The 27,521-nt window shown below is 40.9% G+C and overlaps 1 protein-coding gene across 4 annotated transcripts in view; it reads left to right on the forward strand.

The window, feature by feature from the left end:
- aplp2 (amyloid beta (A4) precursor-like protein 2) overlaps positions 1-25,921 on the forward strand; it is a 61,451-nt gene extending 35,530 nt beyond the window's left edge. Inside the window, exons 4-18 of one of the 4 annotated variants that reach the window (XM_050060862.1) lie at positions 2,852-2,964; positions 6,875-7,095; positions 7,327-7,526; positions 7,983-8,150; positions 11,034-11,167; positions 12,548-12,622; positions 12,954-13,112; positions 14,213-14,341; positions 17,482-17,581; positions 18,384-18,557; positions 19,254-19,289; positions 21,055-21,137; positions 22,229-22,306; positions 24,273-24,428; positions 24,703-25,921. In XM_050060862.1, the coding sequence (XP_049916819.1) occupies positions 2,852-2,964; positions 6,875-7,095; positions 7,327-7,526; positions 7,983-8,150; positions 11,034-11,167; positions 12,548-12,622; positions 12,954-13,112; positions 14,213-14,341; positions 17,482-17,581; positions 18,384-18,557; positions 19,254-19,289; positions 21,055-21,137; positions 22,229-22,306; positions 24,273-24,428; positions 24,703-24,804 (1,928 nt within the window). In that variant the 3' untranslated portion in view covers positions 24,805-25,921. The remainder of the gene's footprint in view (positions 1-2,851; positions 2,965-6,874; positions 7,096-7,326; positions 7,527-7,982; positions 8,151-11,033; positions 11,168-12,547; positions 12,623-12,953; positions 13,113-14,212; positions 14,342-17,481; positions 17,582-18,383; positions 18,558-19,253; positions 19,290-21,054; positions 21,138-22,228; positions 22,307-24,272; positions 24,429-24,702) is intronic. The other 3 variants (XM_050060839.1, XM_050060846.1, XM_050060854.1) reach the window with 3 other exon arrangements.
- The last annotated feature ends 1,600 nt before the right edge of the window (positions 25,922-27,521 follow it).

Consider the following 27,521-nt stretch of genomic DNA (forward strand, 5'->3'; position numbering starts at 1 on the left):
GCTGGAACCCAGGAGTTTAATGCAAATGCTCTTTCCATTATGTAACATCAGCCTCCAGCTTCCTCCTGGTTTTGGTCATGTCTCCCCCATGTAATCCTTTCATGGTGGCGGATCAGATTTCTTCCACTTAAAGGGCACAATACATAATGTAAATGTAAACAGAAGGGCAGTGCCAAAAAATCAAAACACAAGACTGGAACTTGATATTCTCAAACTGTATGGCAAGAACTAACACTAGACAACAACTACATTGAACTTATTTAGATTTTAATAATGTTCAATGAGGCTGTTTAATATTTTCTTACAGCTTTAATTTTTGTCAGAGGTAGAAAACCTCAACATTTTGAATGATTATAAGATGAGAAACACATAGTATGGATTTAATGTAAGACATTACAGATGGAATCATTAAATGCGGATTTCATACTGTTTACAATAAATTTCCCAACAGCAGGCTTCTTTTGGAAAGTCCTTGAAACACAATAGCCGTGTTATCAATGAGCAGATCTTGGTTGGTGCTTAATATAATTCACCACCTCACAGTACTGAGGGTATCATTCGTACTGTACTGTGTGTATTTTTTTTTACCTTCACACTCCCTAGATGCCTGTAGTGCTGCCAGTCTGGGGACTGGAGACTGTTAGTGAAGGTTCCTGATAGACAGAAGGTTAAAGGAAAGGCAGATGAATAGAGTAGGCGGAGAGGAGGTCACAGAGAAGGAGGACTATATGCTCTCATACACACACTTGCACAACTACACACACACACAGAAACACACAGAGCAGGGGTGCTTGCGAGGCACAGCTGCTCTCCAAACACCACCATCCATCACCCACTGCAGTGTGACTGCGTATGGCGTCTGCTTGAAACCCACTCTACCTCACAACCAAAGTAACCTGTGAATGTGAGAGAACGAGACAGAGAGAGAAAGATGAAATGAGGAGAGTGTGTGAGTGAATGAATCAGTTAGCACCCGATTTGCAGGATGTGGAGCTGAAGGTTACTGGAGGTCGGTCTCACTCTCAGTTTCTTTCTCTGGATGTGAAGAGAGGAGGGATTTAGCGGGAGAGAGATGAGCACAAGAAGACATATTAGGATCGTTTTACTTGAGCAAATGTAGCAATAAAACAATGTAAAAATACTCCATTACAAAGTAAGTCATGCTTTCAAATTTTGCTTATGTAAAAATACAGTAGAGAAGTATTATCAGCAATATGCACTAAAATATCAAGAGCAAAAGCACTTGTGCAGAATGGCCACTTCCAGAGTGTTATTTTAGATATATTATCCTATTTTGATGCCACAGCTAGTCGAGATGGTGGTTAGTTTAACTACTTAATATACTGTGGGGTAGTTTAGGCAGGCTATAACAATGCATCATATTCTATTAGTGTATCATATCTCAAAATCTTAATCTGTAAAGCAACTGTAGTTGTCTAGTGAATGGAATAAAAACACAATATTACCCTCTAAAATGTAGTGAATTAAAAGTAGTGATAGAAGAGTGTTTAGTCTTTAAAATGTCAGACAAGAAAATCCACCACAGTTTCCTAGATTTCCAAAGAGGAGTTTCTCAAATTTGTTGTTTTAGTCCAAAAATATTCTAGTTGAAACAATATGAAACAGAAAAAAAATAGTAAAATTTCTCATTTAAAAGCTGGAACCAGACAATGTTTAGAATTTTCAATGGCATGATAACATGCAAACCTCTATTTAAGTAAAGTACTTGAGAAAATGTTTCGAGTTACTTTTCACCGGTGTTGGGCACAAACTGGAGACGCAGGAGAACGAGGGTCTGGAGGGATGAGGGGGCGTTGTATGAGGGGCTGTTACTGTATCTCCTGGGCGGAGATGAGAAGCAGCTGCTGAGTCCTTTGCTATTTCCAGCTCTCTCCTCTTCCTATCCTACCCTCTCATTTTCCAAAACACTGCTTTTTCACCCTCTGCCTGCCTGCTTCGTCTGGCTCATATGAAGTGCTCCAGCAGCACTGCCTCAGGCCGAGGTCACGGTGAACCGCTAAATGAGCCGTTATAGGACGGCTCCCAGCCCTGGTTGTGAAACCTCCAGACCCTCATTTGTGTGTTTTCAGTCCGCCCATTCCTCAGCCACTCAGATCTGGACTTTGCCCTAAACCTTCTATTCATCCTTTCTCTCTCCGCCTGGCTTTCCATCTGTTTCTGATGGCAGTGTTTCTACCTGAGCGCCTCATCACACTGCCAGCCAATCAGCAGTCGCTGTCCTTTATAATCTTTCTTATGACCCCTGCACCATATGCTTACATGCACATGGTTTTCAACCTGCAACTATTCATAGGAACTCACAAGATGCCTTTCATGTCATGTATTTTTTTCCCAGATCTGCATTCTATCAGCTCGTTCTATGAATAAAACATCACTGAATTTAATTCATCAAGAAAATGATATCATTGACCTGCAGAAAGAGTCTGGACTACCTTAAAAGAGTCACAGCATAAAACCGGATTTTCTCCACTGCCATTTTGATTGCAGAGTTGCAGCTGTGGCTATAGAGGAGGGATGAATCCCTCTCAGCTTCAGGTGCACAGGCAGATGTTCAAGTGTCAAATGCCCTTTCTGTCATACCACCGTAATGAAATGTAAAGTACCAGGCAACTATGAATTATTGAAACATGCCATTTTTCCACTCATCTCATCTGGTATTCCTTTTATAGGTCCTCTTGGCGATTTATTGTTTCTAAGCCTAGCAGCATTGTTGAGCAGTGACCTGGCAGGGAAAAGGGTTTTTTGTTGTTTTTTTTTGTTGTTGTTGTTTTTTTGACAGATTGGTGGTGTGACTAACAGGCGTATTGGTCCGTGTGATTTGCTGTTACAGTGGGCGAGTTCGTGAGTGACGTGCTTCTGGTTCCAGAGAAGTGCAAGTTCTTCCACAAGGAGCGTAAGGACATGTGCGTCAGCCATCAGCAGTGGCACGGCGTGGCCAAAGAGGTAAGGACGGAATTACTTAATAGGAAACAGTGGGAGGCTGCATCCCAAAGATAGCAGAGCAATGGAAAAGAAAGTTTGAACAATGTATAGACTGATACAAATATAATCCCTCTCAATTATCACTTACAGTATGACCCACCAGAAGTGTGTGGCGATGTATTTATCCACAGAGACCCTGCCCTCTGCAGGTGAGGTCAGGACTTAATAAAAAGGTAGCGACCAGGTGTCAGACCGTGAGTAGCACGCATTCAAGAAAGCCATGAAAATCGTGGACACAACGACAAAAAAGCACAAATAGCAGATCTGGGATTTATTTTCGCTGCTACTGTTTACAAACAGTAGGTGACAATACCTGCATTGTTTACCTTTAACCTTTAGAAATAAAACTAAACAAATGTTTTACGCCTTCTCCCTGTCATACTGGTTAGACTTTTATTACTTTCCAATCTTTCCTCTCTCTTCCCTGATATCTTTCCACCTGTCTTTGTGAGTCTCTGAGGCCCTCTGATCACAGGCTGGCTAGGAGCCCTCACATTTCAGCTCCTAATCAGATTAGTGTTGTGGCTGTAATGCAGCTAATCCCCCCCTGGGCAGCTCCAGAGACGGCCCTTGGGGGCCACTCTGACCACAACAGTAGGAGCAGCAGCTCACAAAACCCATCAAACGTCTGCTCTTGTCTCTCCTTGCCTCGTGCTTCCGGACAGTTACTCTTCCGTAACACTAATACATGAATCCGAATATCATCTGCAGCTTCAGATAATGTGACATCCAGAGGCACAAGCGACCTACATTCAATAACAAATTTGCTACAGCCAAGCAGTAATAAATCTTACCAGCGGGAAAATATGGGTAAGAAAAATGACTCAAAACCAATCTCAGCTTGCTCACCAACTGCCACTGAGATGTTCTTAAGCAGGGCAGCTAATCCTCCACTGCTCCAGTGGAGTTTCTCAGCAGTCATTAGACTGAAGTTGTACTCAGTAGCTCCTAGCTGATATATGAAGCATAGTGTTGTTGACAAATAGCACATCAGTTAAAAGACTGCATGACTTTTTGGAAGTGTGGCCCATTAATCACTTTAGTCAGCATCTGCCAAGAGAACAACTGTAGATCTAAAATCAGTATGTCTATACACCATAGGTGGGTAGAGCTGTTACTATGTCAAGGACTAACACTATACTAGAAGTCATAAAATGAAAAGCTGGTTGCATCACTGACTGTGTTTACAAGGTCTTTAGTATCCCGGTTTTGAGGCTTATCCCGGCTTTGAGCATATCCGGGATATGATGTTTACATGGAACACAGAGAAACCCGGTTATTCATATCCCTGTATACATGATAAATACCAGTAACCCGTTTTCTGATCACTGCATCCTATCTGCGCAGGCGTGTGTTACGTCTTTTACGTCTTTTGTTTACAACAGATTGAGCGGGAAATGTGATATATTTATTATATTTAGAAGTAAGACAAAAATGAGACCTCTGTGGCTTCTAGCGGGCTTAGCGTTAGTAAATACTCACGTCGCATTACAGCTATGGCTCATCCACTTCATCTTCAGCAATGGGAGGAGAGAGCGACAACAAATATTGAATACGTCACCAACTTTGATAGGTATTCGGCTGTCACTGCCACCACGCAGTACAAGGCAACAGTGGATGAAAATACGTAGCCGTGACTGGTGGGATAGGATCGTTCTCATGGAGTTTACAGATTCAGAGTGGAGAGAAAACTTCAGAATGAGTAGGGCATCCTTCAGCCGGCTGTGTGACGTAGTTGAACCATTCATGAAACCGGGATAAGGCGTATACATGCTCCAGTATCCCGGCTTCTATCGGAGTACTCCAGGTGGCAAAACCGGGTTTCTTGAAACCGGGAAAAGGGCATAACCCGGTTTCTGAATTCAGGATATGGTGTTTACATGCACAAACACAAAAACGGGATACTTAAAAAACCCAATCAAAACCGGGATACTAAAGACCTTGTAAACACAGTCACTGAGGCTAGATAGCTACTATACACCTTTATTTTATTGCTGTTGTTGTTTTCTGTAAAGCATCTTTGAGTATCCTGAAAAGCGCTATATAAATCCAATTTATTATCATTATTATTATCATTATTATCATTATTATTATTATTATTATTATACCAAATCCTGCCATAGCATAAGAGTTTCGTAAGACATACAGGATATCAGGAGCATCAAACATATGACCCACAAGCCAGAACCTGCCTGCCAGAGTGCCCACTAGAGATCAAATTGGGCCATATTATAATTATATGATATTATCAAAATACCTTGGAAGAAGTCATGTACACACGTATAATAAAGAATAAGGACAGTGGATTACAAACAGGGATTCGCTCTGATTTTACTTTTTACTAGACCTCCATGAGCTCAGTCACATAAAGGTGGCCTTGAATGTACTTAACTGTTTTTGTGGGCTTGAAAATAAAATGACAAGTTTCTCTTAAAACTAACATGCACATGTTATGTTAATTGCAGCAATGCACAGGCTGACTAGACAAACTGAAGTATTCATTAAGCCTCATTTGTTGGATTGATTTATTTGTTTATTCTTTCTTGAAATATCTTAGAATTCAAGTGTATTCTTTAAAATTGTATTTTTAAAATAACTAAAAAATTTAATGAAAAATGAATAGCGTCTTTTTGCAGCTAAAAGTTCAATTTGTGAAAATCACTTCAATTAATTTTAAAGGACCAGTGCGTAGGATTTAGTGACATCTAGTGGTAAGGACTTCTCCCATGTGCCCTGCGTGAACTCCCGCTTAGGATTTCTTCATTCATTGTTCATTCTTCAGGAGGTTTTTATAATTATTCACAGAGGTCTCTTCCTCTTCAAAACAAACTGACCAGGTGATTTAAACCAGGTTATCATGTTCAGTATTTTTCTGATGACACTCATCCCGGAAGTGCTGCTAACTACAGTGGCCGATGCAAAAATGTGAACGGGCCTATCTAGAGCCACTGTAGAAACATAGTGGACTCCGTGGACGAGAATCTGCTTATACACTAAAGGAATAGAATAGAAAAAACTTTATTCATCCCCGAAGAGAAATGCAGCTGTCCAGCAGCTCATAAAAGACAAAAAACAACAACCACACTTCCCCTCATCAACAACAACACAGTGCTATTAAAATAGACATAATACAATATAGATTAAAATAAGTGCATAAATAGAAATTAGATTAAGATAAAATTGCCCATTCCACAGTCCAGTCTAGTTGTGGCTAATGTGATGTGTGTAAGTGTGTGTGTGACTGTATGCAGGAGGAAAGGAAACATACTTATTATATTATATTCCATTTCTGTCAATATATCCCCCTAAACCCTACACACTGGAGCTTTAAATCTGAGATATTTTGAAAACAAAACAAACAAGCAAAAAAAAACAGGAGCCTTACTGCAGCATGTCAACACTACCATGTGACTAAATTATTATTATTATTATTTTTTTAAAGATATTTTTTGGGGCATTTTTTGCCTTTAATGGACAGGACAGTTAAGTGTGAAAGGGGGGGAGAGAGAGAGAGGGGATGACATGCAGCAAAGGGCCACAGGCTGGACTCGAACCCGGGCCGCTGCAGCAACAGCCTTGTACATGGGGCGCCTGCTCTACCACTAAGCCACCAACACCCCCCATGTGACTAAATTAACTAAACCTCCAGTTTCCTCCCACCGTGACTCATACGCTTCTCCATCTGGCATGGACATCATTGTTGATGTAGTCCTTTCACTTCCCCTTGATGAATAAAGGTTAAACCAATGTCACCTTGTCAAAGCTAAAGTTGATACTTTAAAGTAGTAAGAGGCCTAGAAACCACAGCAGATTCATTAATCTGGAGCCCTGTGTTCAGTCGATAACATCATTACTCCTTCTGCCCTGTCAGGCCTGTGCAAAGAGCTCCATGATGCTGCACAGCTATGGCATGCTGCTGCCCTGTGGCATTGACAAGTTCCATGGCACCGAGTACGTGTGCTGCCCCGCCTCTCGCGCTGGGGAGTCCGCTCCACCTTCCCTGCCCTCCCAGGAGGACGACGAAGAGGAGGAGGTAGAGGATGAGGAGATTGACGAGACCGACCTGGATGATGAGGATGCCGTGGAGGACAGGTGAGCAGTCTGTGGCTGCATGTGGCTGTGTTCATGATCATGACATGTCTTTGAAATATTATGAGGGTAGTATCCGCTCTCTTGCGAAGGGCAGGTAATACTGGCCATCTGGATGAATTAAAGTGTTGTGACATTGACCTATGGCAGCTGTTCTGCCTTGTTTGATAAATCACCCCTCTTCCTGGCTCCCACCCCTTCGCTCAATCACCACTGCCTCCTCCCCTTCCTCAGTGAGACGCCAACTGATGAGCGGCCCACACCAAAGGAGGAGCCAGTGCACGAGGACGAAGACGAGGACGAGGAAGATGAGGAGGAGTACCACTACGTCTACGAGGACGAAGAAGCAGATAAGGAGGACGAGTATGAGAAGAAAGAGAGCAGCAAAATGTCAGAGAGCCAAGATGAGGACAAGACTCTGCAGGAAGTCAAAGGTTTGTAATGAGTTGTTTTAAATTATAATGTGCTATCATCCTTTCTATCTCTCTCTCTTTCTCTCTCTCTCTCCCTTATTGGCACTTTGCCTGCCACTTAAATATTATCTATTAAATATAATCAAACCTTTTTAACTTTTAAACTATCTGCAGTTATGCTTAAATCTCTGCCAGACTGTAATTAGATAACTGAATGCATCAGCAATACCCTTTTCTTCAGCTCAGAGCAGACTATGATATACTGTTCTGCTTTATAAGAGTACAAGGACAAATCATCCTGCCTTATATGTTGCCAAAATTCTGCTCATGTAAAGGAGTTTAGTTTAGTTTTAATTAATCATATTTTTTTGATGTAGCAGAGGTAAGGAGTGTTAGTTTTCAGAGTGTTTGTAATTGAGACTGGAATTAAGTGCTGCCCCCAGAGGCGGGATGATCTAACAAGCTGTCCCCTGGCAGCGGTGTGCACCCTGGAGGCTGAGACCGGCCCCTGCCGTGCCTCCATGCCCCGCTGGCACTTCGACATGAGCCAGAGGAAGTGTGTGCGCTTCATATACGGGGGCTGTGCCGGCAACCGCAACAATTTCGACTCAGAGGAGTACTGCATGGCCGTGTGCAAGCGCCTGAGTAAGTCTCACCAGACAGAGGCCGGTTTGACAACACCCCTCTCTCTCTCTCTGTTTGTGTCTTTGCTGCAGACTCTCTGCTGAAAACTCTGTAGGATAATATAGGTTTAGTCTGTCACTGACTTATAAGCAGAACATCTGCTCTGCAGTCTTCAGCTGTCGTTCATCAAATTTCTACAGCTGTTATTACCATGTCACCTTCACCACAACAGTCACAACATCATACTCTTTTCCTTTATTATTCAACTTATATAACAAGTGCTGCAACCAATGATTGTTATGTGTCATTTTATTTTGAATTAATTGTTTTGGCTGGAAAATATTGCTTGTTGCTTATTTTGTCAGGGCAACGCTTCAAAAGCTAAATATATCTAATTTACAGTGATTTGAAACGAAGTACAGAATCTTCACATTTAACAAGCTGGGAGCAGATTTTGTTTGGTATTTGCCTCACAACTTTAACGTCCAGTGTGTAGGATTTAGGGGTTATATTAGCAGAAATTGAGTATAGTATAATAAGTATATTTTCTTAAGTGTATAATCACCTGAATACAAGAATTGTTGTGTTTTTATTAGCACAGTATGAACCATTTATATCTACATAGGGACCAGGTCCTTGTCCACGGAGTCCGCCATGTTGCACTTTCGTGTTTCTACAGTAGCCCAGAATGGACAAACTAACAATGGCTCTAGACAAGGCCATTTACGTTTTTGCATCGGCCACCACAGTTCACATGGTTAGCATGTTTTTTATATATACATATATATATATATGTATATACATAGATATATATATATATATATATATGTATATATATGTATATATACACACGAGACTGCTTCAGTCAGTGTTTTACCAATTAAAATCACCTGTTCCATTTGTTTTGGAGAGGCAGGGACCTCTGCGAATAATTTGGCTCCCTGTTAAAAACCTCCTGAACTTAAGTTATCAGACATAAAAGGTGAGCACACATGAGCAGATGCTGGGCTAGCAGCCCATCAGGTATGAGCTGAACAGCATAGGAGAAACCAATCCAAAGGCAAATTAAGAATATAAGAATAAGTGTTCAGATACATTGGAGAAATTTCAGCTGGTTGCAATCCGCAGCCCTCACCGCCAGATGCCACTAAATCCTACACACTGTTTCTTTAAACAATTTATCCAAACTGTTGCTTATTCATTTTCTACCAATAGATTATATAATTAATGGTTTCATCACTGTATCCCTAAATAAAATGCCACTTTAAAATCCAGTTCTTCATAAGTAGATCTTAATGTTTTCATTCTTTTTTTTTTTTTTTTTTTTTTTTGGACAAACATTGGCCCATTAGTTTTGGTTGATTCTCTACTAAAATGGAACTGTTAAAATATTCAATATTTACTATGTCAGACATAAAGAAACTAGGCATATATAAATATAGGCTTTATTTAAATAATTAAATTACTTAAATAGAATATAGGACACTATCTAAAAGAGATCAGGTTGTTAACTCCAGTGGTCCATTGAATGCTTGCTCAGATTCATGCTCTTTTTTTTTTTACTTTGATCAGAATAATCATACTTTTGCCAATTTTAGGACATTATTTCTTTTAGTCAGTGTCTTGTACAGTTGCCAATATTTAGATGGTGTTAAACATTTATGTAAATTGGCTTTGTTTTTTTTTTAAATGGGAAGGGTTCTGTAGAAAAACATGTTTATTTTACTCAAAGTAATGCATCAAAAAAGTATGATTTTGGCATCAGTACCAAAACTATCATACTGGAGGTAATAATGAAGAATTTCAAATAATACCCAGCTTAGCTGTCACTACAAGTGAAGACTTCCAAGTAAAATTTTAATTGGGATACGAATTAGAATTTAAGTAAAAACTCCAAAAATACCAAATCAAAAAACATGACATTCTTCTTCCCTCTTAATTTAGTGTTCATTCATATGCATGCAACTTCAAACACACTTTTTAGAGTTTTTCTTTCTTCTCTGTTGTCCTGTCAGTGTTAACATCTGCCATTTGTTTTGTTTCTGTCTGTCTTTAAACAACCTGTCTGTCTGTCTGCTCACAGAGCACTTCCACTACTTTTGCTAGAATCCCACCAGCATATGTCAGCAGGCACCTTTTTTTGCACCTTTCAGTGGCTCACTTTTCATCAATTCAAATGATATTCATGGTCATAACCAATTGGATTTTTCGTTATTATTTCAGGAAATAAAATGACCTTAGGAGCTGAAGCAGTAATGTTCAAAACAGGAACTATGCGTTTATCCGTTAACCCGTGCCTCTTGTTTTTGATGGTGAAGTGAAACGATGAGGTCTCTTCCGGTTTGCGAGCCTGAAGCGTTATTGTTTTTGGGAGTAACAGCGGCGCAGGGAGTGAGTCCTGCGTGACTGTATAGAGAGGAACCCAGAACACAGCCCTCTGGCCTCGCCCCAGATGACCCAGCCGTCAAACACAGAGATATTTCCATTAGTGTTGGAGACGCGACCTGTCAGCAGAAAGCCAATGGGAAGATGAAAGGAATTCAAAAGGAAAGACTGTCAGATTCTTTTAAATTTATCAGAGTTACTGAGGGTGGAAGAACGCTGATGAGAGTGCTTCTGTGAGGATTTTTGTCCAACTTCAATCTGTATTCCACTTTCGACTCTCTTTTCCTCTCTGTGCCCAGTTGTCTGTCTGTCTTTGTGTTTCTGCCTACCTGTGTCTGCCTGGATCAGCCAGTGCGCCTTTCTGTCTTTCTGTCTTTCTGTGTGTGTGTGTGTGTGTGTGTGTGTGTGTGCCTGTCTGCCTGTCTGCCTGTCTGTCTGTCTATCTGTCTGTCTGTCTGTCTGTCTGCCTGGTTGTCAGTTTGCAGCCCTGCCCGCTCACCATCTGTTATGAATTTGCAGCCATGCCACCTACTCCTCAGCCCACCGATGATGTGGACATCTACTTTGAGACCCCAGCCGACGACAAGGAGCACAGTCGTTTCCAGAGGGCCAAGGAGCAGCTGGAGATCAGGCACCGCAACCGCATGGAGAGGGTGAGTTACCAGATGAAGACAGGTCACAGACAGGTTTTACTGCTTAATTGCACAATATGAACATAATGTACATGATCTGTGGTGTTGATCAATACCAGCTAATTAAATAATATTCTGGCTTTTAAAACAGAATCTGTTTCTAATCTACCAAAATCTGCAGTAGTTGCCCAATAACAGCCCTTTTGAGCCAGAAAGTACAAAACAAAAGCAGTTACATTTACAGAATGAACAGAACATGGCACTGATGAGGTGAAAGCTATTGTCCTTCACTGATTTTCCTAATTAAGGAGGAGTCATAGATAAAAACAGGCAGATTGGTTTGTTTGACTGAACTGTAAAATGAGGATTAGTTTTGCATCAGTGTTTCTCAGCAACTGTTATGCTGGTTGTGACCTGTTTTTGCTGTTATTTTGCAATGGGATTAATAAGAGGAAGAAAGTTGAAAGATTTGACTAAAATTTATCTTGAGCTTGTTGGGATGCAGCTGAGAGTAGCTGTTGAGAATTCAGGGCCACAAAATGTGCCAGTTGGTTTGCTTGCCAAGTTTTCCCAGAATTTGAAATTTTAAATCCAAGAATATGCTAAGGACCAAAGTCATACTTTAAAGGCCTTTGCACACCAAGTCCATATTTTTTGTCTGAATCTGCTGAACATGTAAAACTAAATACGACCTCATTTTGTGTCAGTCAGTTTCACACACTGACTCCAAAACTTTCGTTCGTCATTGATGTTTTCAGAGGAAGCAGTAAAGAAACTCAGGACTGACCTGCTGGACACACACCTCTGCAATGAGAGAAAGGAACCTGGCTCACAGTATCATTTCATAACTGATATAGCCCACTTTTAACCAGTCAGATAGCAATATTCATATGGATGATGATGATGACGAGAAGGAGGATTTAATAGAGGATGACAACTGCACACAGACAGAGAGAGAGAGAGAGAGAAAACAACAGTGTGGAGATAGAGAGTAAGGACAGGTCAGCCACTTCAGGTAGTCGCTGTGCCAATTGCAAGACGCGGGCAGACAGTGGAAACAGCCAGGAGAGTACCTCCGGTGGAGAGAAGCAAGGGAGGAAAAACGTCTTTCCATTTAGTCTTGTGATGCCAGTTTTCACAACATTATAACAATGAAGCGGATCAGACTCATCATGCAAGGTTTCTCTGCAAAACAATTTTCATATAATGACGGATTAAAAAAAATGCGTATGAAACATACAGAATTGGTGTGCAAAGACCTTAAGGGTTTCTTGCCTATGTGCAACAAAAGGCTTTCTTTCCCATCTACATTTACAAATATTACTGTTGTACTCACTTTGAGTGAACGAGTGCAGTAGGACCACCTTGCATCTCGCTTCATTTCCATCTCTTTCATTCCAGGTAAGAAAAGAGTGGGAAGAGGCTGATCGCCAGGCTAAGAACCTGCCCAAGGCTGAGAGGCAGACATTGATGCAGGTAAGACACTGATCCTTCCCCCTGGGAGTCCCCCTTTGTCCCTTTGTTTGGGTGGGATATGATGGCTTACAGGCCCTGGGTCCCTCACTGCCTGTGCCATTAAAGATCCCTTTTCCCTGGCTGCTCTATCTTTATCACTCTAAGGCTAAATTGGGGCACTGTCTGAATGGGGAGACTTCTAAATGAGTCCCTAACTCCCTTGACAAGCCTGAGAGGCGACATGAGTGAAACTGAGAGCTGTTTTTTTAAGTAGAAGTCAAAATAGCTCTGTGGTGCCAAACTGTTTAAGGTGCATATACATATTTATCTGTGTTTATGATTTTGTTTGTAGCACTTCCAAGCCATGGTGGAGTCCCTGGAGGAGGAGGCAGCCAGCGAGAAGCAGCAGCTGGTGGAGACTCACCTGGCCCGGGTGGAGGCCATGCTGAATGACCGACGCCGTCTGGCCCTGGAGAACTACCTGGCTGCCCTGCAGGCTGACCCCCCCAGGGTAAACACCAGACACTGGCCTCTGAGAGCATCTTTTATCCTCCCCTCACCTCTCTCCATCTGTCTATTGCTTTTTCCTTTCCTCAGTCGATGTGCAAACAGAATCACACAGACACACACACACACACACACACACACACACACACACGCACTTATGTCAGACCACACTAACACCTGACACTACTTATGGCCTCTGGCTAATCTCATATCCTGTCAAAAGACTCTCTGCCAACTTGCAATTCATCATGAGGAAAATGGATTATTGCAGCCAAAAAAAACACACATCCCAAAATCCTCCATGAGCACAAAGTCAATCACATTTGAACCCACTGCTATAATCCCTGTGTTTTTTTATTTTTAATTTCTCTTATCTAATAGACTTTTGATCCTTTTGCCAGCACACAGTTTGGCACTCTGTTGCAGGGTGCTGGTTGCCTCTCTAACCACCAGAGTTGGACTTATAACCTGAAAAGGAAAGACTTAAATATTTCTGTTTTGTACTCTTTTCGAATGTAATCATGCTGCCTGACCTGAGAGCAGTAATGTCTAATCCTGCTTCTGTTACACCTCAAAAATTGGTAGTTGCATCATCTGTGGTGTGATGCTATTTCAGTAGGTGCTGCAGAAGATTTAATGTCATGTCATAAGCAATGGATTTTTTGCACCTCACATTTGACACCGTTCTTGTCATCCTTCTGCTCAGATATATAAAAGATGTGCAGAGGAGAGAATAATTTAACATTATTTTTCATCTTTAGTCGCACAAAATGTGCTCATGTCTGATGACAAGCTCACTGCTAATTGGGTATGTGGGTCATATTATTTCATCATTTTGCGGGTTATCAAATAAAATCAAATAGACCTGAATCTGATGAAATCTGGATACTTTGAATGAAAACATTTAAAGGGAACGAGAACAATAAACATTACTTTAGAAAACAATTGATTGTTAATATGACTTAATAAAAGAAATAGCTGTCATGTCACTTATATCCACGCAGACAGGAATGTTGTAATATTTGCAGTATTACACAGAATCGGTTATATGGCTGTGTTTCATTTACCCAACACTCTCTTCTTCCCACTCCATGTCCCCCTCAGCCCCACCGCATCCTGCAAGCTCTGAGAAGGTACGTCCGTGCCGAGAACAAGGACCGCCAGCACACCATCCGCCACTACCAGCACGTCCTGGCTGTGGATCCTGAGAAGGCTGCTCAGATGAAGTCACAGGTCAGTGTTTTAGTCCTGATGAGCAAGACTAATGATCACCTGATTTAACTTTAGGGGAAAAATACCCATCGCAAGTGCCTATGGCCCAAGATGATGTCTGGATGTTGCTTGTTTTGTCCAATCAACCCACATTTGAGTTGCTGGAACTAACAAATGATTGGCATTTTTGTTAGAATTGATTATCTAAGATTCATACATTAATTGATTATCAACTGTGGAGTCCCTTTGATTCATCAGTTTGGTCAATAGGTCCTGCCAATAGTAAGAGTTTTGCATCCTTCCTGAGTCACTTCTGATGTATTGTATTAGAGCCTGTGTCAGTACATCTGAAACCTCATGCAGAGCCTACCCAAGATCTCACACTTCTCCTATTCCCGCTCAGACAGAGGAGGGATAATGATGTCTCAGCCTGCTCCTCTCTGCCCTGTTTCTAAGTGTGTAGGAGGTAGAAAGAGTGTGTTTCTCTGAGTTGAAGCCCAGGAGGGCTGAGTAGGCTCGTCTAACGGAGGGAGGGCGGGTGTTTCATTCACTTAAGCCTCAGCCGAAGATTAACATTGCGCAGGTCTTGTGTAATGCTGGACTCTGAGCCACTGCACAGGGATTTGGCTGGAAGCTCCTCTGTTAGATATACTCGCCTGTTTGTGTCAGTGCCCTTCGACACCATTTATAGTGATCCTCCACCATTACAGATAACACAGCAGATGGATGAAATAATATAGTGAGGAGGGGAAAGGACCGGAGGGTTACTATTTAGATGAATCATGGGATCTGGGAGGCGGCGAGCTTCTGTGCTCAGTCATGGGAAGCCAATCTGTATTGTTGTGCTCTCACTGTGTTTTATTTGTCAAGCCTGTGTACTTCTTTACTCAGCCAATCCGGCATGTTCAAATTTGCATTTTCAGTTTTTGCAACTGTTTGTGGATTTGACGTGTGTGTGTGTGTGTGTGTGTGGGTGTGTGTGTGTTACAAAAGAATTCTTTGTAAATAGAAGGCTTCCTGGGCTTTATGTAACTTTGTTCATTCATTCATTCATCTTCTAACCGCTTCATCCTCTTGAGGGTCGCGGGGGGGCTGGAGCCTATCCCAGCTGACATCGGGCGAGAGGCAGGGGACACCCTGGACAGGTTGCCAGACTATCGCAGGGCTGACACATAGAGACAAACAACCATTCACGCTCACATTCACACCTACGGACACGTAGGTACATACTGACACGGGGAGAACATGCAAACTTCGCACAGAAGGGCTCCCACGCCCGGGATCGAACCGGCAACCCTCTTGCTGTGAGGCGAGAGTGCTAACCACCACACCACCGTGCCGCCCTATGTAACTTTGTTATGTGACTTAATTAGGATCAAGATTATTCTTTGCTTTTTTTGTAAATTTCATCTCTCTAGTTTAGTAGAGATTTCCTGATGAATTGACATCTCTACTCCAACACTGGGACATGTCATTTTCTTAATGAGGATTGTTTTTCAAACATGGACAAAAAGGTGCCACAGGCGCTGCATCTTGCCTTTAATGGGAAAGGTGCGTCATTGCCATCTGTTGCTGGCTCTGATGCACTGCAGCCATGTGTTGGAAGATTAAAACAGTCGATCATCATATTGGGAAAAAAACACCAGTTACCTGCCAAGAGCTGGTCAGCTTTGTCAGTAGCTGGTATTTTTTTATATTCTGCCAACCACTTTGGCAGCTGAAATGTGGAAATATTCCTCCTCTCTAAACATCATATTGCTGGTAGAAACCATGAAAGCGAATGGAGATTTTTTGGAACACACAAAAGTTTTGTATGTGTGTTTGATCAAAAGAGTTTGTTGTTTTACCCAGTGGTGATCATTGGGGCTGACAGGCAGTAGATCCTGTCAAGTCGGTTCAGAGCTTCACGACTGATTTGAATATTACATGCAGCAACTTGTTTTATGTCTGCAAGTTGGCTGACTGTGAGCTAGTCTGAGCTCATCTTAAGAAAATATGCTCTCTAGCAGAAAGCACATTTCTGACAGTTCTGTTTACATCTGTGAACATGAACAACTCTCTCCCCTCAGAACATTTATATTCTGGGTGGAGAACAGCTAGCTGTCTGTAGTCTCATTTGCAGTGTATAGTCATTTATTACATTTATGAATTTTTACTGTGTCTTGGCTGCACAGATTAATCATATATATATGTACTGATTTGTAGTTGTTTCTATTTGCACATGTGACATTGGGGTAATGTTTGATGTTGGTAATTAAATTAAGGTTCTTCTACATATAACAACTTCTTCTGCTTCCTTATCATCTTCTGTCTTCTTTATTGTGTTCTTCATTGTTATCTTTTGGTTTGGTTTGTATTTTCTCTTCCTGCTGACATGTTTCTGAAGATAAATTTCAATCTTCTTATATGCATTATCTCATCGCACCACTGTGTTTTTTCTGCTGAACATCGCTTCTCTGTGCAAATCTCCAAACAGGAAAGCCAAGACTGTAAGCTGTGATTCTATTAGATGACAAAACTTGTAACCTCACCAATAAACCAGTAAACTCGAGAGAGTTTCAGGGGGATTTTCCAGGATAAGAGTGTATTTTCTGGTTCATTAATATTAGCTTTTGAATAAATACTGTTGGGATGAACATTTTATACTAATAGTTGGCAAATCACTCTGTGATTAGCTGTTACTAGATTAGTGTTGAAGCAATTATTCACTTAATGGATTTGTCATATGTTGTAAAATAAATGATGTATAATTCATCCAAAAAAAAAAAAAAAAAATGCCTCTCCCATGTAATGATTTTCAGCTTCTCTCAATCTTATATCATTATAAACATAATTCAGTTATGTTTTACATTGTTGTTCAGACAAAATAAGCATCTGGAAGACAAATCCCTAAGCTTTGGGAACTTATAAGGGCATTTGTCCTTGTTTTTAGCATTTAAATGAAATGAATAGTTTTATCAGAAATGGCAATAAATAGCTACAGTCCTGGATATAAATGGTAACATTGTGCATCAAAATCTTGATCATTTTGTCCTTTTGTATGAAAATTTCCAAGATCCTGGGAATAAAAAACATAATTTCTGTACAGACAATTAGTGATGTCATCATAAAACAGGTTTTTCGTTGTAGTTCACCTTGTTTGTCTGTTCTTCCAACACCAGGTGATGACCCACCTGCGTGTGATCGAAGAGAGGATGAACCAGAGTCTATCACTGCTCTACAAAGTACCTTATGTGGCTGAAGAGATTCAAGATGAAATTGGTGAGTTGTTTTCAGTCAAAAGCCCCTAGGCAGCTTGAAGGAGGAAAGGAGTGCTGAATAAGAATGAAGTGAAATGAAAACAGTGATGGAGTTTGCATGTGTCAGACAGATAAAGCCAATACATCACATTCCCTCTGACCCTCAGTGAATTGTTTTGCTTAAATTTGATGCAAACTGACAAAAAACTGTCTTCTCTTTGTACAAAAAGAAACACAAATATTGGAGGACACTGGCAGACAGGCTTAAGCACTGTCTGTAAACCAATTATCAGAGACACCACGAAAAGTATTGTCTTTTTCTCAGTATGAATTTGTGCAACGGGATTTCATGCAGTTACTACTCTCTGTTTTTAAGGGTCTCTGCTCACCAGCTCTCATTTTTACAATCAGATCTAAAACTGGAAACTGTATTTGGGCTGTATTCATCTCCAGTGGTACAATTTAAGACAGGCAATGTCCAACATGTTTTATTATTTCCTTTTGTTTCCTTTGGTTCATTAAAGGAACCCCAGCATGGTGTTGCAGCACAGATTAAAGTGGAGCGGGTGCAGTGACAGAACTGGGTCACAGCTTTCACCATGCAGCATCCTGTTGGGAGATGTGCAGATTTACACGGAAAATAGCTCTCAGAAAAATACTAATTGGTAGTTAGCAGAAACGGGAACAGACGTCTCTTGCAGCAGCAGCTCTGTTAACAATAATTGGTGAACCTCTCAGTCTGCACGTTGCTGCCATGTCCCAGGCTGACAGGTGTTAGCACATGCCAGGCTGTCTAATACTCTGTCATTTGCTCTTTTCTGCAGACGAGTTACTCCAGGAGCAGAAAGCTGACATGGACCAGTTCCTGTCGTCTATCTCTGAATCACAGCCAGATGTCACCGTGTCGTCAGAGGAGAGCGTAGAAGTCCCTGTGTCTGAGGGCAAACCCTACCGGCCTTTCCAGGTCACATCCTTGGGGTCCCGTACAGAGCCAGAGGGTGAGCAGCTCCAGCCTCAGACACAGTCACAAGCAGCATCATGAACAACACTTTGGCTGTGTGGAGAACAACAGGCCATACACACAAGTCTCTCTGAAGGGCATTGGTGACGAAGCATGCCAGAATTGTTCCACAGTTAGGGAGAATAGGTTTACAATGTATTTTATGCCGATGCAAATGTGCTGTGGAGCCATGGGTTTGGACTTATCTGTGCCGCACAGTTTCCTGCGGCCTACCCTTCAACGCAGCACTACTGAAGTTCAGATAAATGCACAAAGCCTCAGGCTTTGGTGCTGAGCTGCAGCCAAAAGCTTAGGGAAAAAATGAGCAGTTATGGCTCTCTACTTTGTCACATTTGTACCAAACAAAAGATTGACTCCTCAAGGGGAGAAAAAAGTAATGGATGGAACGCTTCCAGCAAGATGGAAGGCAAATTACAAGTAAATCCCCAAGGAACATTTAATATACATGCCAACACCCCAGAGGGCTTAGACAGAGCAAGCCAGTTTTGAAATGGCTCCCTTTTTTTGTGTTTGGTTAAATTTATTTTCGGACTTTTCCCTTCTGGACTCTTTTCCTAATCAATTAACACATCTTGATAATCCTGCCTTTTTCTTCTCACCTAAGTTAACTCTCTTCTCTCCTTCCCCCTTTTCTATTTTTTTTTTTTTTCTGTTGCTCATTTCTAACGCCAAGGCGATCTATCAGACTCCCCACGTGCCTTCAAGAAAGGTTGGTGCCTCTGTTGCATCTTGTTTTTCCACTCCCACTACACCCCTGCTCCTCATCTCCCATTTTGTTCCACTGTCCTCCTTTCCATTGGTGCAATCTGGGATCCTCTCTCCCACCATTTCTATTTTATCAAAAGCCATCTGGTGGTTGATTTTCTACTTTTTTTGGATGACTCACATGGGCTGCGTGGTTGGGTTTTAGTTGCTCTCGTGCTTTTCATCATACTAGGATTATCACCTCATGCTGAATAGCAAAGCAGTGGCTTCTAAGTCTGGTAGAGATAGGTCCCAGCCAGCTCCCCTCTCAGAGACTCTACAGGCGTGTGTTCATTGTCATCCCGTCCTCTGTACATTTGTCAAACTACCTGCTTAATTATTCCTCCTCCTGCACACTCATTCCCCTCATCAGTCGCCCTTGTCCTGACAGGAGCTGTGTGATTTAGTGGCCCTGTCTTAGGCACAGTGTTTCCGCTGCTGACCCACAGCCCAATCTAAATTGGCCCAATTTGTCCTCCAAGACCTGAGACAGGGATGTGGTTACGTCACCTGTTTGGTCTGATCTGGGCTTAACCTTGTGATCTTACTCATTGAACACAAAGTAACCTTCCACTAATTGTTGAATCTAAATTATATATTGATTCTTTGAAAATGGATGTGCAACCTTACCTGCTGTTTTTTCCTTAGAACTTTGTATTATGTGTTCCTTTGAATTTGCTGTTGCTTTTAGTCCAACCTCAGAGTTATAGAAAAAAAGAGAAAATCAGCAACAAAAAAACCCTCATATTTTCAATATTCTGACCCAGCTAATATTTGGCACATTTGCCTGAGGAATGACCCAAGCCATCAGTCGTCAAGCATCTATTAATGGACTAGTTGTTTCAGCACTTTTTCAAATCCATGCAGATGAGAGGTCACATTACTCCCATAGAGGTCACTCCCATTGTGCTGTGTGTTATTGTGGCTGGCTGCAACACTATTTGCACCCTGCAGTACCATCTGACAACCTGCCAGGGTTTATGATGTCACTCCTGCTTGAGTGAGGCTTGTAAACACACATCATTGTTCCACGCTCAATCTAAAGGCAGTTGTGCTAATCTTAAGCATTTGGCATTGGCTTACTAGACAATGAGCCGATGCCAGACTCATTGCTGCTGCACATCGCTCAGGACCATGCCCTCACTGCCCTGCTCGCTCTCTCATCTCTCAACTCTTGATTTATTCATGGCATATCTGGTGTGTGTATATTAATAGATCCTATGCCTATTCCAAAACCATCAGTCTAAGATGCGTATCTGACACTCTGGTCCAGTTTTTGGTTTAGCCACTTAGTGAAAACTTAGGTTTTTTGAAATTATCATCTAATAAAATCTCAAGGAACTATGAAGGATTTGTAGATGAGAAACTACAGTGATGCAGAGTTTGGTCCATGAAATTGTAGATAAATGAGGGATGCAAAATGCCAGGATGACTCCTAATTGTTAAAAAGGGTTTTATTTAATCAGTCAATGGATGTTTACAGAGCACATTGAGAGGGGCCTTTGTAGAAAATAAGCGGTCAGTGTCATGTTGGCGTCACAGTGCTCACACTGTGCTGAATGGAAGAAAGGGCTTTGTTGTCACCAGTGCACTAAGGAGACTGACGCTGTGAGGAAAAGAGCTGGATACCTATGTGCAGCTGTTCACCATCAATATCACCATCCCTGTTAGTTTGTTTGTTTGTTTGTGCTGCTCTGCTGTTATTGACTGTGCCCATTCACCTCCTGCAGGCTCCGCCATGTCTGGTTTAGACGGTCTGATAGGGGCCGAGGAGAGAATCATCAACAGCAAACCCAAGATCAGCGACAATGTGGTAAGAGCTTCACTGTCACTTTATCATTCTGTTTGTGCCTCAAAGCTTTTCTAACTTGCTCAACACGTGAACTGAGAGCAGCATTGTTAAAGCGAGAAAAATTGTGTAAAGATATTTAACTGTATTATCTGCGTTAAATATCTTACAGCAGACAACTGACTTGACAGCTTAATTTTATCACCACGACCTCGGTCCAAAGCAGTTGAGCTGATGATTGAAACTGATATACAGCGCTTTCACATAGCTCTCTTAAGTTCAGCTTTTAATGAGTCAGATTATTCCAGTAACTATGTTGTCATAGTTACAACTATCTCACACTGGGCTATTTGCGTGTCTCTCTCCGGTCTCTGCCAATCGACCCTCATTCAGATCAGCTCCACACTTTGTTCAGCAGTCATCGCATGCTAATTTTTTTTGCCAGACACACCATTCCTCCTCATGGATTTTCAAACGATGCTTGGCCGCTGAATGTGTGCTGTGTTTTGCATGCTAATCCAACAACACCAACTGCAAAGCTGTGTATTTGTGTGTGTGAATATGAGTCATGCAAGTTTTTGAATGCATGCATGTTTCTTTTTTGGAGTCTTCCAAGACGGAGCAATCTGAGGTTAAAAATAACAAATGATGGTGATACCTAAAATGCCTGTTGGGATTACTTTTTCGTGGGAAATAGACTCTGGACTGCTCTGTCTCTACAAACAGTAGATTTTGTTTCTGCCTCCTGAACACACCCACTTCCACTCACAGTGCTTCTTCTTTAGATTAGAGCTCTCAGTAATGAGTGGCTGACAGTCTGTTTAGAAAGACATGCTAACTGTGTGCCTAGAAGAGAGTCTGTTGTTGATGCTTGCAAACCCCCTCCCTCTCTCCTTCCAGTTTGTACAAGACAGTTCCAAGTGTATCATCACCCAAACACAGATAATCTTTACAGTTTACTTTGCTGCACATTCACACCCTCTTGCTTTCCACCTGCCTATCTCTCTCTTTCTCTCCCTATCTATCCCACACACACACACACACACACACACACACTCCATCGCACACACACATTGTGGTGAGAGTAACCTGGGCTCCCCTGTCTGTGTTGACAGGTGATTGATGAGTCTCTGGATGTTAAAGAAGTGGTTTACAGTGCAGAGAGAGTCAGCGTTATGCATGATGATGAGCTGGTGAGTATAGCGGTGCCCTCCACAGGGCTCTTTGGGGAACTGTAGTTATAAGTAGTGGGGAGAAGATGAAAAAGAAGGAGGGAGTGTGGGAGTGTGCAAAGATACTAGTTCTGCAGCTGAATTAAAAAAACAACAAAAAAAACACAGCTTTGGAACAGATCCCGAATCCCCTCTCTTGTTTTTTTTTTTAAGTTTTCTGTTGAGGCTAATATGTTTTGATGATTTCTGCATGGGTGCATGATTGTTATGTGATTGTATCTGAATGTACACATTGGAAATCTCAGTGATTATGATATGATGAATGTGAATCCACACAAACTGAGTGTATTCAGTTTATGTGTGAAAATCAGCAGCAAAAAGAAATTCCCCAGAGGCTGTCTACATATGATTAGTTTGTGTCATATGTGCCAGACTACATTGTGAAGATGAGTGTAGGTGACTGTGGTTGTGTGTATATACTGAATTGGCCAAGATATTACACAATCTTCCACAAAGACACATTTCATGCATGTGTACACACTATTCACAAGTCAATCACGTCTTACAGATCCTCTGCCAAAAAAGGGTTGTTGTCCCTGTTTCACTGTGGTTTTATCAAATAATGTGAGAATAAAGGGTTAATTCTCATTTACTTCATCTCCCCATTTCAGAGCTACTTTGAGAAAGATTAATCTCTGAAAGGGATATTTTTACCATCCAGGCCTGGCAAAGTTAAAATCAATTTACCTGCAGAGCATAAAAATTCAATTTCATTTTTCACAAATGCTTATTTTTTCTTGTAAATAAGATAATGTGTCGACCTGGGTGCTAATTTTATGTCTTTCCATCATGATTGTTGATCTTGATAACAATTTACTTATTGCCTCAGCTGTAGATATTTGGGAACATGGATTCTAGCAAGAACAGTTTTGATCTGTGCAAGGAATGTGAGCCTACCACAGCTTTTCAAAAGAAACTAAAATCAGCAAATTAACAGAAATCATTGCAAACAGTTCCACTCACAGTTTGAGTCTGACTGAAAGAAAACCCAGATGGTTGTGCCTTGGAAATCCCTGCAGCTGTTTAAGTGAACAGCCTTGCATAGCAGATCCACTTCATGCATGTTACAGAATTAGCAGGAAACACCAGAAGATCGTTTGTGTCAGCACATTTTCAAATAGAAAAAGTTAAATGTGGTTATTAAAGGTCCAGTGTGTAGGATTTAGGAGGATATATTGACAGAAATGGAACATAATATAATAAGTATGTCTTCTTTAGTGTATAATCAACTGAAAATAAGAATCATTGTGTTTTTTACCTGATAATGAGCCGTTTATATCTATATAGGGAGCAGGTCCTCGTCCATGGATTCCACCATGTCACATCGCCATGTTTCCACAGAAGTCCAGAATGGACAAACTTAACACCGGCTCTAGATAGGGCCATTAGTGTTTTTGCATCAGCCACAGTAGTTAGAAGCCCCTCTGCGACGAGCAACGTTGAAAAAAATGATTTGTTTTAAGTCAAACTGCTTTATTCAGTTATATTCTGGTTATAATCACTTGGTCCGTTTGTCTTGGAGAGGAAGAGACCACTGCTGATAATTCGGCTACCGGTTAAAACCTCCTGAACAATGAACACTTGCAACCTGCAATCCTCACTGCTCGATGCCATTAAATCCCCCTAAATCTTATACACTGGACCTTTACTGTTATCATGATCACTGGTCATGATCAAAATATTAATTAATCCAAAGGCGAATCAAAAATATGAGAATAAGTGTTCAGATAATTTTTTAGATGGCTGGATGGGAGCTTCATTTAAAATAATCATATAACCGCATGATAACAATAATTTGTACGTCTATTCAGCTTAAGAAAATAATTATTATTACAGCAACTTTTTATTGCTTCAGTAGTCAGCTGTGCATGTATTGTCTCCTTACTTTTGCTCTCTCTGTCTTCCTCTCATCCTATCTCCCTTTTAGGAGACCTACCGCCCCCTGGGAGAGGACTTCAGCTTCGGGAGCAGTGCACTGATTGGCTTGCTGGTGATCGCGGTGGCCATAGCAACTGTGATTGTGATCAGTCTGGTGCTTTTGAGGAAGAGGCAATACGGCACCATCAGTCATGGCATCGTGGAGGTAAGCCACCTGTTATTTAGAGCAGAGTGTGGAGATTTGGGCAGAGGGTGTGAACCACACACACTAGTGCTCTCAATGAACTGCTGTCTATCTCATTCCAAGAGTCAGATTTAGATTAAATTATCAGGGGTTATGTAAATGGGGCATGGGTAAATGCAAGGCAAATTAGATTATTGTCTTGGCAGCATTTGCATACGACACACACAGCATGTTGTCAGTGTGTTCTGCCCTTGTTAAGGTCAGCCATTAAGAGTGTTGTGTGTCTGACTCACAGGTTGACCCCATGCTGACACCAGAGGAACGCCACCTCAGCAAGATGCAGAACCATGGCTACGAAAACCCCACCTACAAATACCTGGAGCAGATGCAGATCTAACCAGAGCCTACAGGGGCGCTGTGGAGTCTGACAGAGGACAGCAACCGAGGGGGAACATACTACTGACCAATAACATATGCTATTGTTAAAATCATTTGCATACATCCAAACTCCATTTACTGGTTTGTTCAAAACAATCCTTAAATAATGCTACTACTTCTACTACTGCTACTATTGTACTATAGAGCTCTTTTTGATCATGTTTCTTTTGAAAAGGTGATGTATCTGCCATTTTGCATTATGGAAAATGTGATTCTGCAGATTTCTCTGTAATTATCAATACAGCTATCTCAGATCAAGATGTATAACATTTCTTCAGACATTTTCTTTTTATTTTTTTGAAAGTGCAAGGCAAATCAAGCAAAATTTAAATGTCTTTGAGTGGCCATCATCGAACCGGCATACCTGACTACACTTCACTTTTCCATCATCCAAGTGTCACTCATGCAGTTTCTGATGGTTTCCTCAAAAAGAATTGGTGTTTTATTTTGTTCTTTTTCCTCTCAATAGATTGCTTGTATATGAAGGTTATTTGTACCAATTAAAATGTATAGTGAAACAACAAATGAGAAAAAAATGAAATCATGGATTATTTACTTTTTGTTCTTTGTTATGATAACAGACAAAATATACATATACAGTTTAAATATATATAAGAATAGATGTTTTTATTCCACCTTTTTTTCCCAGGGAAGAGGTTATGAGTCGGCTTAAGGTTCTTAGCTTAGTGGTCATGAGTTGTGTTTGCAAGCACACTGTCAGAAAAAGTCGGGAAGGTGAAGGTGTGCACAGACCCCCAGCTCAAACACATTACACAAAACCTGCTCTGAACCCTTACTTACAAGGTGAATGTGATAATATATCCCCTCCTACACACACAAACACAACTTTTTATCAATAGGGAAACAGCATAAATCAATAGATTAAATATACCTATTGACATGTGTTACATAGTTGAATGTATCATGGAAGCTTTTTTTCCATACTATGTACCTGACAGGTTCCTATGTGGCTTTTTTTTAAATGCACTGTCACAAACATTGTGACAGGGGTGATGACACGCTACAAACTGACAAACAAGTGAAGTTTCGTGTTTGTTTTTTTTTTGTTTTGTTTGNTAGTTGAATGTATCATGGAAGCTTTTTTTCCATACTATGTACCTGACAGGTTCCTGTGTGGCTTTTTTTTTAATGCACTGTCACAAACAATGTGACAGGGGTGATGACACGCTACAAACTGACAAACAAGTGAAGTTTCGTGTTTGTTTTTTTTTGTTTTGTTTGTGTTTATTGTTTTTTGCACAAATTATCTGAAGCAAAAACCAAGTACCATAAACTTTGAAACAAATTTTGGGGATGATGTAACACACGCTTTTGGAGCAACTGTTGGCTTTGCTGGTCATAAAGCGTAGAACAGTTTGATAAAGCAAATCAGGGCCGGCACAGAGGCACCAACATAAGCAGCTGCTTCGGGCCCATTTGCCATCAGGGGCCCCCCATTTGAAGTGAAAATGTACAAATTTTAGGGGTGCTTTATTTATTTCTTGGATCACAACAAATGCCAAAAAATTACATTTTTTTCTTAATCTGAATATACCAAATTGGGGGATTGTAAGGGATAATTTGGGTGGGTTTTAAAACTTTTTTTAGGATATGGGGAAACCATAACAAATTTTGTAATCTGGATTTTGGGATTTGGGTACCTGCAAAGGCTTGGGCCGGCCCTGGATCAAAGCCAATTGAAGACAACTTGGAGCTGGAGGGCTGTGCAGGCAGACAGAGACACACAGAAAGACAAGGCTTGGAGAGCTGGTTTCTGAGAAAAAAAAAGAAGCTAACTTGTGTATTTTTACAGGTAGAGAATGACACAAACAAGTAAACTGAATCCTTGAATCCTCTTTTCTCTCTCTCTCTCTCTTAGTATTGTCTTTGTATGCCTGTATAGTTGATGTTGCAATCATGGCTTTTTTCCGGAGGATTACCTGTGGTGTGCATTGTTCTTATATGAAATGATATGATATATATTTTTAAGTTTGTTTTCTTTGTTTTCTATTTTTTTTCCTCTTCCTGTGACAGTATCTCTGTATGTGACTGTCTCACTATGCACCCAAACGGCTTCAATCTTGTAACTGCCTGCTTGATTGTGGGAAGGGACTGGGAACTAATATAATATGCATATTAGTGATTTGAAAAAAATTGATTGACACAAAAGGAAACGGATTTATGGTTACAGGGGGATACACATCAATAAACTCACAACTTCCATATGAATGTGTCGTCTTTTCGTAGAGACAGATAGATAGGTAGATAGGTAGATAGATAGATGTGTGAGCATCAATAATGTTGCAACTGGAAAAGGCAGAGCTTATTTTTACCACTTTATATACTGTATGGTAGCTTAATCCATAATAGGTTATATTTTGTATTGATAATATGAACAGTATTCAGCAGCAAAAATCAGTAACTAATGTTAGATAAAAGTAGTGGAGAAAAAAGCACAATATTGGCTTTGAAAATGTAGTGGAGTAGAAGCCTTAAGTGGTATGAATGGAAATAATCAATGTACTTCAATTTTGAGTAAATGTACTTAGTTACATTTCACCACTGAAAATGGTAAGGGGATTTTAGGCCAGGGATGAGAATTATAGGGCTTCAGCGAACAATTATTTTCATTATCAATTAATCAGACAATTATCTAACAATTAACTGATAGCTGTG

The sequence above is a fragment of the Epinephelus moara genome, chromosome 2 (assembly GCF_006386435.1).
Source record: "Epinephelus moara isolate mb chromosome 2, YSFRI_EMoa_1.0, whole genome shotgun sequence".
NCBI classification, from domain to species: domain Eukaryota; kingdom Metazoa; phylum Chordata; class Actinopteri; order Perciformes; family Serranidae; genus Epinephelus; species Epinephelus moara.